Genomic DNA, 11416 nt, shown 5'->3' with positions numbered 1-11416 from the left:
AATTTTCCATGAATTATTCCCAATTTTCCGAGGGTCATTCCCATTTTTCCTGGGCTCATTCCCATTTTTCCTAGGGTTATCCCAAATTTTCCGAGGGTTATTCCCATTTTTCCTGGGTTATTCCCATATTTGGGTGGTTATTCCCAATTTTCCAAGGGTTATTCCCAAGTTTCCAGGGGTTATGTCCAATTTTCCATGAATTATTCCCATTTTTCTGAGTGCTATTCCCATTTTTCCAGGGCTTATTCCCACATTTCCGAGGGTTATTCCCAATTTTCCAGAGAATTATTTCCATTTTCCATGAATTATTCCCATTTTTCCTGGGGTTATTCCCAATTTTCCAAGGATTATTCCCAATTTTCTGTGAGCTATTCCCGATTTTCCAATAATTATTCCCATTTTTCCTGGGGTTATTCCTGATTTTCTGAGGGTTATTCCCATTTTTCCAAGGATTATTCCCAATTTTCCGAGGGTCATTCCCAATTTTCCAGAGAATTATTTCCATTTTCCATGAATTATTCCCATTTTTCCTGGGGTTATTCTCATTTTTCCAAGGATTATTCCCAATTTTCCGAGAATTATTCCCATTTTTCCTGGGTTATTCCCAAATTTCTGAGGGCTATTCCCAATTTTCCAGAGGTTATTCCCAATTTTCCGAGGGTTATTCCCATTTTTCCAGGGGTTATTCCCATTTTTCCTGGGCTCATTCCCATTTTTCTGAGGATTATTCCCAATTTTCCAAGGGTTATTCCCATTTCCCAAGAATCATTCCCAATTTTCCAAGGGTTATTCCCAAGTTTCCAGAGGTTTTGTCCAATTTTCCATGAATTATTCCCATTTTTCTGAGTGCTATTCCCATTTTTCCAGGGCTTATTCCCAATTTTCTGAGGGTCATTCCCAATTTTCCAGATAATTATTCCCATTTTCCATGAATTATTCCCATTTTTCCTGGGGTTATTCCCATTTTTCCGAGGGTTACTCCCATTTTTCCAGGGGTTATTCCCATATTTCCTGGGTTATTCCCATTTTTCCAGGGGTTATTCCCATTTTTGGGTGGTTATTCTCAATTTTCCAAGACTTATTCCCATTTCCCAAGAATCATTCCCATTTTTCCGAGGATTATTCCCAAGTTTCCAGGGGTTATGTCCAATTTTCCATGAATTATTCCCATTTTTCTGAGTGCTATTCCCATTTTTCCAGGGCTTATTCCCAATTTTCCGAGGGTCATTCCCAATTTTCCAGAGAATTATATCCATTTTCCACGAATTATTCCCATTTTTCTGAGTGCTATTCCCATTTTTCCAGGGCTTATTCCCACATTTCCGAGGGTTATTCCCAATTTTCCAGAGAATAATTTCCATTTTCCATGAATTATTCCCATTTTTCCTGGGGTTATTCCCAATTTTCCAAGGATGATTCCTGCTTTTCTGTGAGCTATTCCCGATTTTCCAATAATTATTCCCATTTTTCCTGGGGTTATTCCTGATTTTCCGAGGGTTATTTCCATTTTTCCAAGGATTATTCCAAATTTTCCGAGGGTTATTCCCAATTTTCCAGAGAATTACTCCCATTTTTCCGAGGACTATTCCCAATTTTCCAATAATTATTCCCATTTTTCCTGGGGTTATTCCCATTTTTCCAGGGCTCATTCCCAATTTTCCTGGGGTTATTCCCATTTTTCCCAGGGTTATTCCCATTTTCCCAGGGTTATTCCCATTTTTCCAGGGTTATTCCCACTTTTCCCAGGGTTATTCCCACTTTTCCCGGGTGTCCTCGCTCTCACTATTGAATGTAAATAAAGAGGGATTCCTAACGATTAAATTAAATCAAATTAAATCAAAATAAATTAAATTAAATTAAATTAAATCAAAATAAATAAAATAAAATAAAATAAAATAAAATAAAATTTAAATTAAATTAAATTAATTAAATTATGATAATTTATTCTAATACAATACAAATATTAACACAGATATTATATTCAACTTACTTTAATATTAATATTAATATTAATATTCATGTTACTATTAATATTAATATTAATATTGATAATATTGATATTAACATTAATAATATTAATATTAATATTAACATGAACAATAACATTAATATCAATATTGACATGAATGCTAATATTAATATTAGCAATAATATTTACATAATTATTAATATTAATGTGCATTCATTACCATAAATTTCCATTGTTAACATTTGGGGGTTTTTTTGGGGTGAGATTTGGGGAATTTGGGGTGAAATTTGGGGGATTTGGGGAGAGATTGGGGTGAAATTTGGGAGATTTTGGGAGATTTTGGGGAGATTTGGGGTTTTTGGGGAGAGATTTTGGGGGGTTTGGGTGAAATTTGGGGGATTTTGGGGAGAGATTTTGGGGGATTTGGGGGAAATTTTGGGGTTTGGGGTGAGATTTTGGGGAAATTTTTGGGATTTGGGGTTTTTTGGGGTGAGATTTTGGGAAAATTTGGGGGTGAAATTGGGGGGATTTGGGGGAAGATTTGGGGGATTTTGGGGGATTTTGGGGAGAGATTTTGGGGTGTTTGGGGTGAGATTTGGGGGAAATTTGGGAAAATTGGGGCGAAATTTGGGAGATTTGGGTTTTTTGGGGGGTTTAGGGGTGAGATTTGGGGTGAGATTTGGGGAAATTTTTGGGATTTGGGGTTTTTTGGGTGAGATTTGGGGAAATTGGGGTGAAATTTGGGGGATTTGGGGGAGATTTGGGCTGAGATTTTGGGGGAAGATTTTGGGGAAAGTTTTTGGGATTTGGGGTTTTTTGGGGTGGGATTTTGGGGGATTTGGGCGAAATTTGGGGGATTTGGGGGAAGATTTGGGGGATTTTGGGGGATTTTGGGGAGAGATTTTGGGGTGTTTGGGGTGAGATTTGGGGGAAATTTGGGGAAATTGGGGTGAAATTGGGGAGATTTGGGTTTTTTGGGGGGTTTGGGGGTTTTGGGGTGAGATTTGTGCTGAGATTTTGGGGAGATTTGGGGAGATTTTTGGTGGTTTTGGGCTGAGATTTGGGGGAAATTTTGGGGAGGGTTTGGGGAGGGTTTGAGGGAATTTGGGGGAGTTGGGGAGAGATTTTGGGGTGAGATTTGGGCGAGATTTGGGGTGAAATTTGGAGGATTTGGGGTTTTGGGGGAGAATTTTGGGGATTTGGGGTGAAATTTGAGGGATTTGGGGGTTTTTGGGGAGAATTTTGGGGATTTGGGGGACATTTGGGGTGAAATTTGGAGGATTTCTGGGTTTTTGGGGAGAATTTTGGGGATTTGGGGGAGATTTGAGGGGGTTGGGGGAGATCTGGGGGATTTGGGGGATTTTGGGGGGGGGATTTTGGGGGATTTGGGGTGGGATTTTGGGGGATTTAGGGGAATTTGGGGTTTTTGGGAGAGATTTGGGGGCTTTGAGGAGATTTGGGGCAGATTTGGGGTGAAATTCGGGGAATTTGGGGAGATTTGGGGGATTTGGGGAGGTTTGGAGGATTTGGGGTTTTTGGGGTGAAATTTGGGGGATTTGGGGTCAGACTTGGGGGATTTGAGGGGGGATTTGGGGTTTTTGGGGTGAGATTTGGGGGATTTGGGGTTTTTGGGGTGAAATTTGGGGGATTTGGGGGATTTGAGGGGAGATTTGGGGGTTTTGGGGTGAGATTTGGGGGATTTGGGGTTTTTGGGGTGAGATTTGGGGGATTTGGGGAGAGATTTGGGGTTTCTGGGGATTTGTGGGGTTTGAGGGGTTCGGGGTGAGATTTGGGGGTTTTGGGGTGAAATTTGGGGAGATTTGGGGTGGGATTTGAGGGGATTTGAGGTTTTTGGGGTGAGATTTTGGGGTTTTGGGGGGAGATTTGGGGGGATTTTAGGAGATTTGGGGTTTGAGGGGGGAAGATTTGGGGATTTGGGGGGTTTAGGGGAGATTTAGGGGATTTGGGGTGAGATTTTGGGGGCTTTGAGGAGATTTGGGGGTTTTGGGGAAGATTTGGGGGAGATTTGGGGTGAAATTTGGAGGATTTGGGGGTTTTTGGGGAGAATTTTGGGGTTTTGGCGACAGATTTGGGGGCTTTGAGGAGATTTGGATGATTTGGGGAAGATTTGGGTGTTTGGGGTGAAATTTGGGGGATTTGGGGAGAGATTTGGGGGAAATTTTTGGGATTTGGGGTTTTTTGGGGTGGGATTTTGGGGTGAAATTTGGGGGAGGATTTGGGGGGTTTGGGGGAGAATTTTGGGGATTTGGGGGAGATTTGGGGGATTTGGGGTGAAATTTGGGGGATTTGGGGTTTTCGGGGAGAGATTTGGGCGCTTTGAGGAGATTTGGGGGTTTTGGGGGAGATTTGGGGCAGATTTGGGGTGAAATTCGGGGAATTTGGGGAGATTTGGGGGATTTGGGGAGGTTTGGAGGATTTGGGGTTTTTGGGGTGAAATTTGGGGGATTCGGGGTCAGACTTGGGGGATTTGAGGGGGGATTTGGAGTTTTTGGGGTGAGATTTGGGGGATTTGGAGTTTTTGGGGTGAGATTTTGAGGAGGTTTGGGGGGATTTGGGGGGTTTGGGGATTTTGGGGTGATTTGCAGGGAGATTTGGGGGATTTGGGGGATGTGGGGTTTTTGAAGAGATTTGGGGAGTTTTGGGTGAAATTTGGGGGATTTGGGGATTTTTGGGGGCTTTGGGATGAGATTTGGGGTGAGATTTTTGGGGTTGTGGGGAGATTTGGGGCATTTGGGAGATTTGGGGGGTTTGGGGATTTTGGGGGGAATAAGGGGAGATGTGGGGTTTTTGGGGTGAGATTTGGGGGATTTGGGGTTTTTGGGGTGAGATTTGGGGGATTTGGGGTTTTTGGGGTGAGATTTGGGGGATTTGGGGTTTTTGGGGTGAGATTTGGGGGATTTGGGGTTTTTGGGGTGAGATTTGGGGGATTTGGGGTTTTTGGGGTGAGATTTGGGGGATTTGGGGTTTTTGGGGTGAGATTTGGGGGATTTGTGGGATTTCAGGGGAGATTTGGGGTTTCTGGGGTGAGATTTGGGGGATTTGGGGTTTTTGGGGTGAAATTTGGGGTTTTGGGGTGAGATTTGGGGGGAGATTTGGGGTTTCTGGGGATTTGTGGGGTTTGAGGGGTTCGGAGTGAGATTTGGGGGGGTTTGGGGTGAAATTTGGGGAGATTTGGGGTGGGATTTGAGGGGATTTGAGGTTTTTGGGGTGAGATTTGGGGATTTGGGGGGAGATTTGGGGGGATTTTAGGAGATTTGGGGTTTGAGGGGGGAAGATTTGGGGATTTGGGGGGTTTAGGGGAGATTTGGGGGATTGGGGGGTCAAATTTGGGGATTTTGGGCAGATTTGGGGGAACTTGGGGTGAGATTTGGGGGTTTTTGGGCATTGGGGGTTTTGGGGAGATTTGGGGTGAAATTTGGGGGGATTTGTGGAGAAATTTGGGGGATTTGGGGAGAAATTTGGGGGATTTGTGGAGAAATTTGGGGGGATTTGTGGAGAAATTTGGGGGATTTGAGGGGTTCGGGATGAGATTTGGGGATTTGGGGGGAGATTTGGAGTTTTTGGGGGGAGATTTGGGGTGAGATTTGGGAGGTTTGGGGGAGTTTTTGGGGGATTTGAGGAGATTTGGGGGATTTTAGGATTTTTGGGGGGGTTTGGGGATGAGATTTGGGGGGATTTCGGGTGAATTGGGGGTGGGATTTGGGAAGGAATTCCCAGAGAATCCCTGGGAATATCCAAGGAAAAATCTGGGATCGGGGTTGGGATCGAAAATCCGCCGATCCCATCCCAAGAATTCCGGGATCCTGGGATCCAGGATCCATCCAGGGGGATTTTGATGGAATTTTGAGAAGCGGAGTCCCGAATTCCCAGAGAATTCCCAAAATTCCTTCCCAGAGAAGAGCCGGGATGGGGCTGGATCCAACGCCGGGCTGGGAATGGAGGGAATTCCCTGGGGGGGAAAAAAAAAGGGAGGAATTTAGGAAGGAATTCCCAGAAAATATCCAAGGAAAATCTGGAATTCCCGGAATCCAAGCCCGGATTCCCTCGGGAATCTCTTCCCGGTTTTTTTGGGGTTTTTTTTGGGGTTTTTTGGGTTTTTTTTTTCTCCCATCCCGGCACCGAGAGGGTTACGAGAGGCGGGATCCCGGGAAAATCCCTTCCCGTTTTTCCAGCCTCCATCCCGAGCTTTTCCCATCGCCCGAGCACCGGGAAACTCCAGCGGGAAGAGGATGCGGGAAGCGGGAAGCGCATCCCGGTATTCCCGCCTTATTCCCGGGTTGTTTTTTTTTTTGTTTTCCCGTTTTTTGGGTTTTTTTTCTTCCCGGATTTTTTTTTTCCCGGTTTTTTTTTTTTTTTTGTGGATCCCGGCGGGAACGAAGCATCTCGGGAAGGAGGAGCAGGGGAGGCATCGCGACATCTCTGGGGCAGAGCTGGGAAAGCTGGGAAAGCGCCTGGAAAAGGAGCTGGGAACCGGGAAAAGGGGGAAAAAACCGGGAAAAATCCACCGGGAATCGGCCCGGAAGGAAGCGGGAAAGAACCGGGAATAACCCGGGAAAAATCCGGGAATCGGCCCGGAAGGAGCTGAGGTTCGGCCGGGAAGGAATTTCGGGAATCGGCCGGGAAGGAGCCAGGAATTGCACGGGAAGGAACCGGGAAGGAATTCCGGGAATTGCACGGGAAGGAATCCCGGGAATCGGCCGGGAAGGAGCTGGGATTCGGCTGGGAAGGAATTTCGGGAATCGGCCGGGGAAGGAATTCCGGGAATCGGCCGGGAAGGAGCCGGGATTCGGCTGGGAAGGAATTTCGTGAATCAGCCGGGGAAGGAATTTCGGGAATCGGCCGGGAAGGAGCGGGGAATCAACCGGGAATCGGCCGGGAAGGAATTCCGGGGATCAGCCGGGAATCAACCGGGAATCGGCCGGGAAGGAATTCCGGGGATCAGCCGGGAATCAACCGGGAATTGGCCGGGAAGAAACCGGGGAAGGATTTCGGGGATCGGCCGGGAAGGAGCCGGGAATTAACCGGGAAGGAATTCCGGGAATCGGCCGGGAATCAACCGGGAATCGGCCGGGAAGAAACCGGGGAAGGATTTCGGGAATCGGCCGGGAAGGAGCCGGGAATCAACCGGGAAGGAATTCCGGGAATCGACCGGGAATCAACCGGGAATCGGCCGGGAAGGAATTCCGGGGATCAGCCGGCAATCCCGGCCTCCAAAATTCCCCATCCTGGAATTTTCCCCGGGATCGAGGCAGCCGGAAAAGCGGGCCGGCCCCGCAGGATGGCGATGCCGCGAGTGACGCTGCGCTGAGCATCCCAAGATTCCCCATCCTGGAAAACCGGGAATTCCGAGCTCCTCCAGGATGCCCAGGAACAACCGCGCCTTCTCCGAGCCGGAATTCTCGGCCGAGTATTCCGCCGATTATTCCTTGAGTTTCCCCTCGGATCCCGACGGGAATCTCCGCCGCTCCCGGGAATCTCCGGCGCCGCAGGGCTGGGGCGGGCCCTGCCCGTGCCTGCCGCATTCCCGGCGTTTTTCCTTCTCGCCGGAATCCCTGGAAAAGCTCTACCAGACTTATTTCCGCCGCCAGCGCCACGAAACCCTGCTGGTCCTGGTGGTCTTCTCCGCCCTCTTCGACTGCTACATCCTGGGAATGTGCGCGGGATTTTCCCGAGTGGAAAAACTTTTCCCGGCGCTGGCGGCGCTGGCCGGCTTGGTGGCGCACGGCGCGGTTTTCCTCCTGCTGAAATCCCGGCTGCTCCCGGAGGATTTTTCCCAGAAATTCCTGCCCTGCGGGCTGTGGGCGCTGACGGTGGCGCAGCTCTGGGGCTTGCTGGGTCTGGAATTCCAGAGGAGTTTTCCCGAGGCGGTGGACACGGTGGGCTGGCAGGCCTTCTTCGCCTTCTCCTGCTTCCTGACGCTGCCGCTGCGCCTGGCGCGGATCCTGCTGCTGGCGGCCGCCTCCTGCGGCGGGCACGCGCTGGTCCTGGGAATCGTGGAATTCCAGAGGGGGCCCGGGAGCCTGGATCGAGGGGAGGTGGCCAGGCAGGTGCGGGATTGGGGCGGGAATTCCTTGGATCGAGGGGTTCAGGCCAGGCAGGGGCGGGAATGGACAGGGAATTCCTTGGATCGAGGAGAGGTGGCCAGGCAGGTGCGGGAATGGGGCGGGAATGGGCTGGGAACAGGGCTGGGAATTCTATGGATGGAGGGTTCAGGCCAGGCAGGGGCGGGAATGGGGCGGGAATTCCATGGATGGAGGGGAGGTGGCCAGGCAGGTGCGGGATTGGGGCGGGAATGGGCTGGGAACAGGGCTGGGAATGGGGCGGGAATTCCATGGATGGAGGGGTTCAGGCCAGGCAGGGGCGGGAATGGGGCAGAGAATGGTGGAAAAGGGATGGGGGTGGACCAGGAATGGGGTGGGAATGGTGGGAATGGGAAGGGAATGCGGCTGAGAATTCCATGGATGGTGGGGTTCAGGCCAGGCAGGTGCGGGACTTGGGCGGGAATAGGGCTGGGAATTCCATGGATCGAGGGGTTCAGGCCAGGCAGGGGCGGGAATGAGGTGGGAATGGGCTGGGAATGGGGCTGGGAATTCCATGGATCAAGGGGAGCTGTCCAGGCAGGTGTGGGAATGGGGCGGGAATAGGCTGGGAATGGGATTGGAATGGACCAGGAATGGGGTGGGAATAGTGGGAATGGACAGGGACTGGACTGGGAATGGGCTGGGAATTCCATGGATGGAGGGGTTCAGGACAGGCAGGTGTGGGAATGGGGACAGGGAATGGGAACAGGGAATGGGAATGGTGGGAATGGGGACAGGGAATGGGGACAGGGAATGAGGTGGGGGTGGGGCGGATCCTGCTGCTGGCGGCCGCCTCCTGCGGCGGGCACGCGCTGGTCCTGGGAATCGTGGAATTCCAGAGGGGGCCCGGGAGCCTGGATCGAGGGGAGGTGGCCAGGCAGGTGCGGGATCGGGGCGGGAATGGGCTGGGAACCGGGCTGGGAATTCCATGGATGGAGGGGAGGTGGCCAGGCAGGGGCGGGAATGGAGTGGGAATGGGGTGGGAATGAAAAGGGAATGGGGCAGGGAATGGGCAGGGAAAGGGAACAGGGAATGGTGGGAATGGACTGGGAATGGTGGGAATGGGGTGGGAATGGGGACAGGGAATGGGGACAGGGAATGGGGTGGCCAAGCAGGTGTGGGAATGGGGCGGGAATTGACAGGGAAAGGGATGGGAATGTGGTGGGAGTTCCATGGATGGAGGGGTTCAGGCCAGGCAGGTGCGGGAATTGGGTGGGAATGGGGTGGGAGTGGGCTGGGAATGGTGGGAAAGGGATGGGAATGAACAAGGAATGGGAAAGGAATGGGTTGGGAATGGATGGGGAATTCCGTGGATCAGGCAGGTGTGGGAATGGAGACTGGGAATGGGGTGGGAATGGGGCGGGAATTCCATGGATTGAGGGGTTCTGGCCAGGCAGGAGAGGGAATGGGGTGGGAATGGGCTGGGAATGGTGGGAATGGGGCGGGAATGGACCAGGAATGGGATTGGAATGGTGGGAATTCCATGGATCAAGGGGTTCTGGCCAGCCAGTTCAGGGAATGGGGCAGGAATGGGGAGGGAGTGGGCTGGGAATGGGATCGGAGTTTTTCCAGGATTTGGGATCTGGGATCGGAGCTTTTCCCACAGGATCTGGGATCCGAGATCTCCTCCATGTTGGAGACTTTCCCGGAGGATTTGGGATCTGGGATTGGAGCTTTTCCTGCAGGATTTGGGATTTGGGATTGGAGATTTCCTGCTAAATTTGGGATTTGGAATCGGAACTTTTCCCGCAGGATTTGGGATCGGAACTTTTCCTGCAGGATTTGGGATTTGGGATTGGAACTTTTCCTGCAGAATTTGGGATTTGGGATTGGAGCTTTTCCCACCGAATTTGGGATTTGGGATTGGAACTTTTCCTGCAGAATTTGGGATTTGGGATTGGAGCTTTTCCCGCCGAATTTGGGATTTGGGATTGCTCCTGTGCTGGAATTTTTCCCAGAGGATTCGGGATCCGGGATCAGAGCTTTTCCTGCAGGATTTGGGATCTGGATCAGAACTTTTCCCACAGAATAGCTGGGATGAGACTCACGGAAGAGCCGCTGGGGTGGGGTGGGTGAGAGGATTCCCGGGGTTTTTCAGCATTCCCGGGATTTTCAGCATTCCCGGCCTTCCCAGCTTTCCGTGGCCATCCATGGGATGGGGATCCAATCCATGGGAATGGGATCCAATCAGATCCAATCCATGGGATCCAAATCCAACCCTAGATCAAGATCCATCCCGTGGACCTCGATCAATCCCATGGGATCAGGACCCAGCCCACGGGGTCAGGATCCAATCCATGGGATCAGGATCCAATCCATGGGTTCAGGATCCAATCCATGGGATCAGGATCCAATCCATGGGGTCAGGATCCAATCCATGGGTTCAGGATCCAATCCATGGGGACAGGATCCAATCCATGGGGACAGGATCCAATCCACGGGGTCAGGATCCATCCCACGGGGTCAGGATCCAATCCATGGGGACAGGATCCAATCCATGGGATCTGGGCCTAATCCATAGGGTCAGGATCCATCCCACGGGGTCAGGATCCAATCCATGGGGTCAGGATCCAATCCATGGGAACAGGATCCATCCCACGGGGTCAGGATCCAATCCACGGGGTCAGGATCCATCCCACAGGGTCAGGATCCAATCCATGGGGTCAGGATCCAATCCATGGGGACAGGATCCAATCCATGGGATCTGGGCCTAATCCATGGGGTCAGGATCCATCCCACGGGGTCAGGATCCAATCCATGGGAACAGGATCCATCCCACGGGGTCAGGATCCAATCCATGGGGTCAGGATCCAATCCATGGGATCTGGGCCTAATCCATGGGAACAGGATCCATCCCACGGGGTCAGGATCCAATCCATGGGAACAGGATCCAATCCATGGGGACAGGATCCAATTCATGGGGACAGGACCCAGCCCACAGGGTCAGGATCCAACCCATAGGGAGAGGATCCAATCCATGGGGTCAGGATCCAATCCATGGGAACAGGATCCAATCCATGGGGACAGGATCCAATCCATGGGGTCAGGATCCAATCCATGGGGTCAGGATCCAATCCATGGGGTCAGGATCCAATCCATGGGGACAGGATCCATCCCACGGGGTCAGGATCCAATCCATGGGGTCAGGATCCAATCCATGGGGACAGGATCCAATCCATGGGAACAGGATCCAATCCATGGGGTCAGGATCCAATCCATGGGAACAGGATCCAATCCATGGGGACAGGATCCAATCCACGGTGTCCGGATCCAATCCATGGGGTCAGGATCCAATCCATGGGGTCAGGATCCAATCCATGGGAACAGGATCCAATCCATGGGGTCA

General features: G+C 50.9%; 1 protein-coding gene across 1 annotated transcript in view; it reads left to right on the top strand.

Moving 5' to 3' along the window:
- The first annotated feature begins 7350 nt into the window (after positions 1–7350).
- Positions 7351–11416, top strand: part of ADCY3 (adenylate cyclase 3) — a 45699-nt gene continuing 41633 nt past the window's right edge. Inside the window, 1 exon segment of the mRNA XM_059837297.1 lies at positions 7351–8037. Within this exon segment, the coding sequence (XP_059693280.1) occupies positions 7351–8037 (687 nt within the window).

The sequence above is a fragment of the Haemorhous mexicanus genome (assembly GCF_027477595.1).
Source record: "Haemorhous mexicanus isolate bHaeMex1 chromosome 3 unlocalized genomic scaffold, bHaeMex1.pri scaffold_136_ctg1, whole genome shotgun sequence".
NCBI lineage: Eukaryota > Metazoa > Chordata > Aves > Passeriformes > Fringillidae > Haemorhous > Haemorhous mexicanus.
Note: the sequence above shows the minus strand (reverse complement) of the source record. Positions and strands in the feature narration are given on the sequence as shown.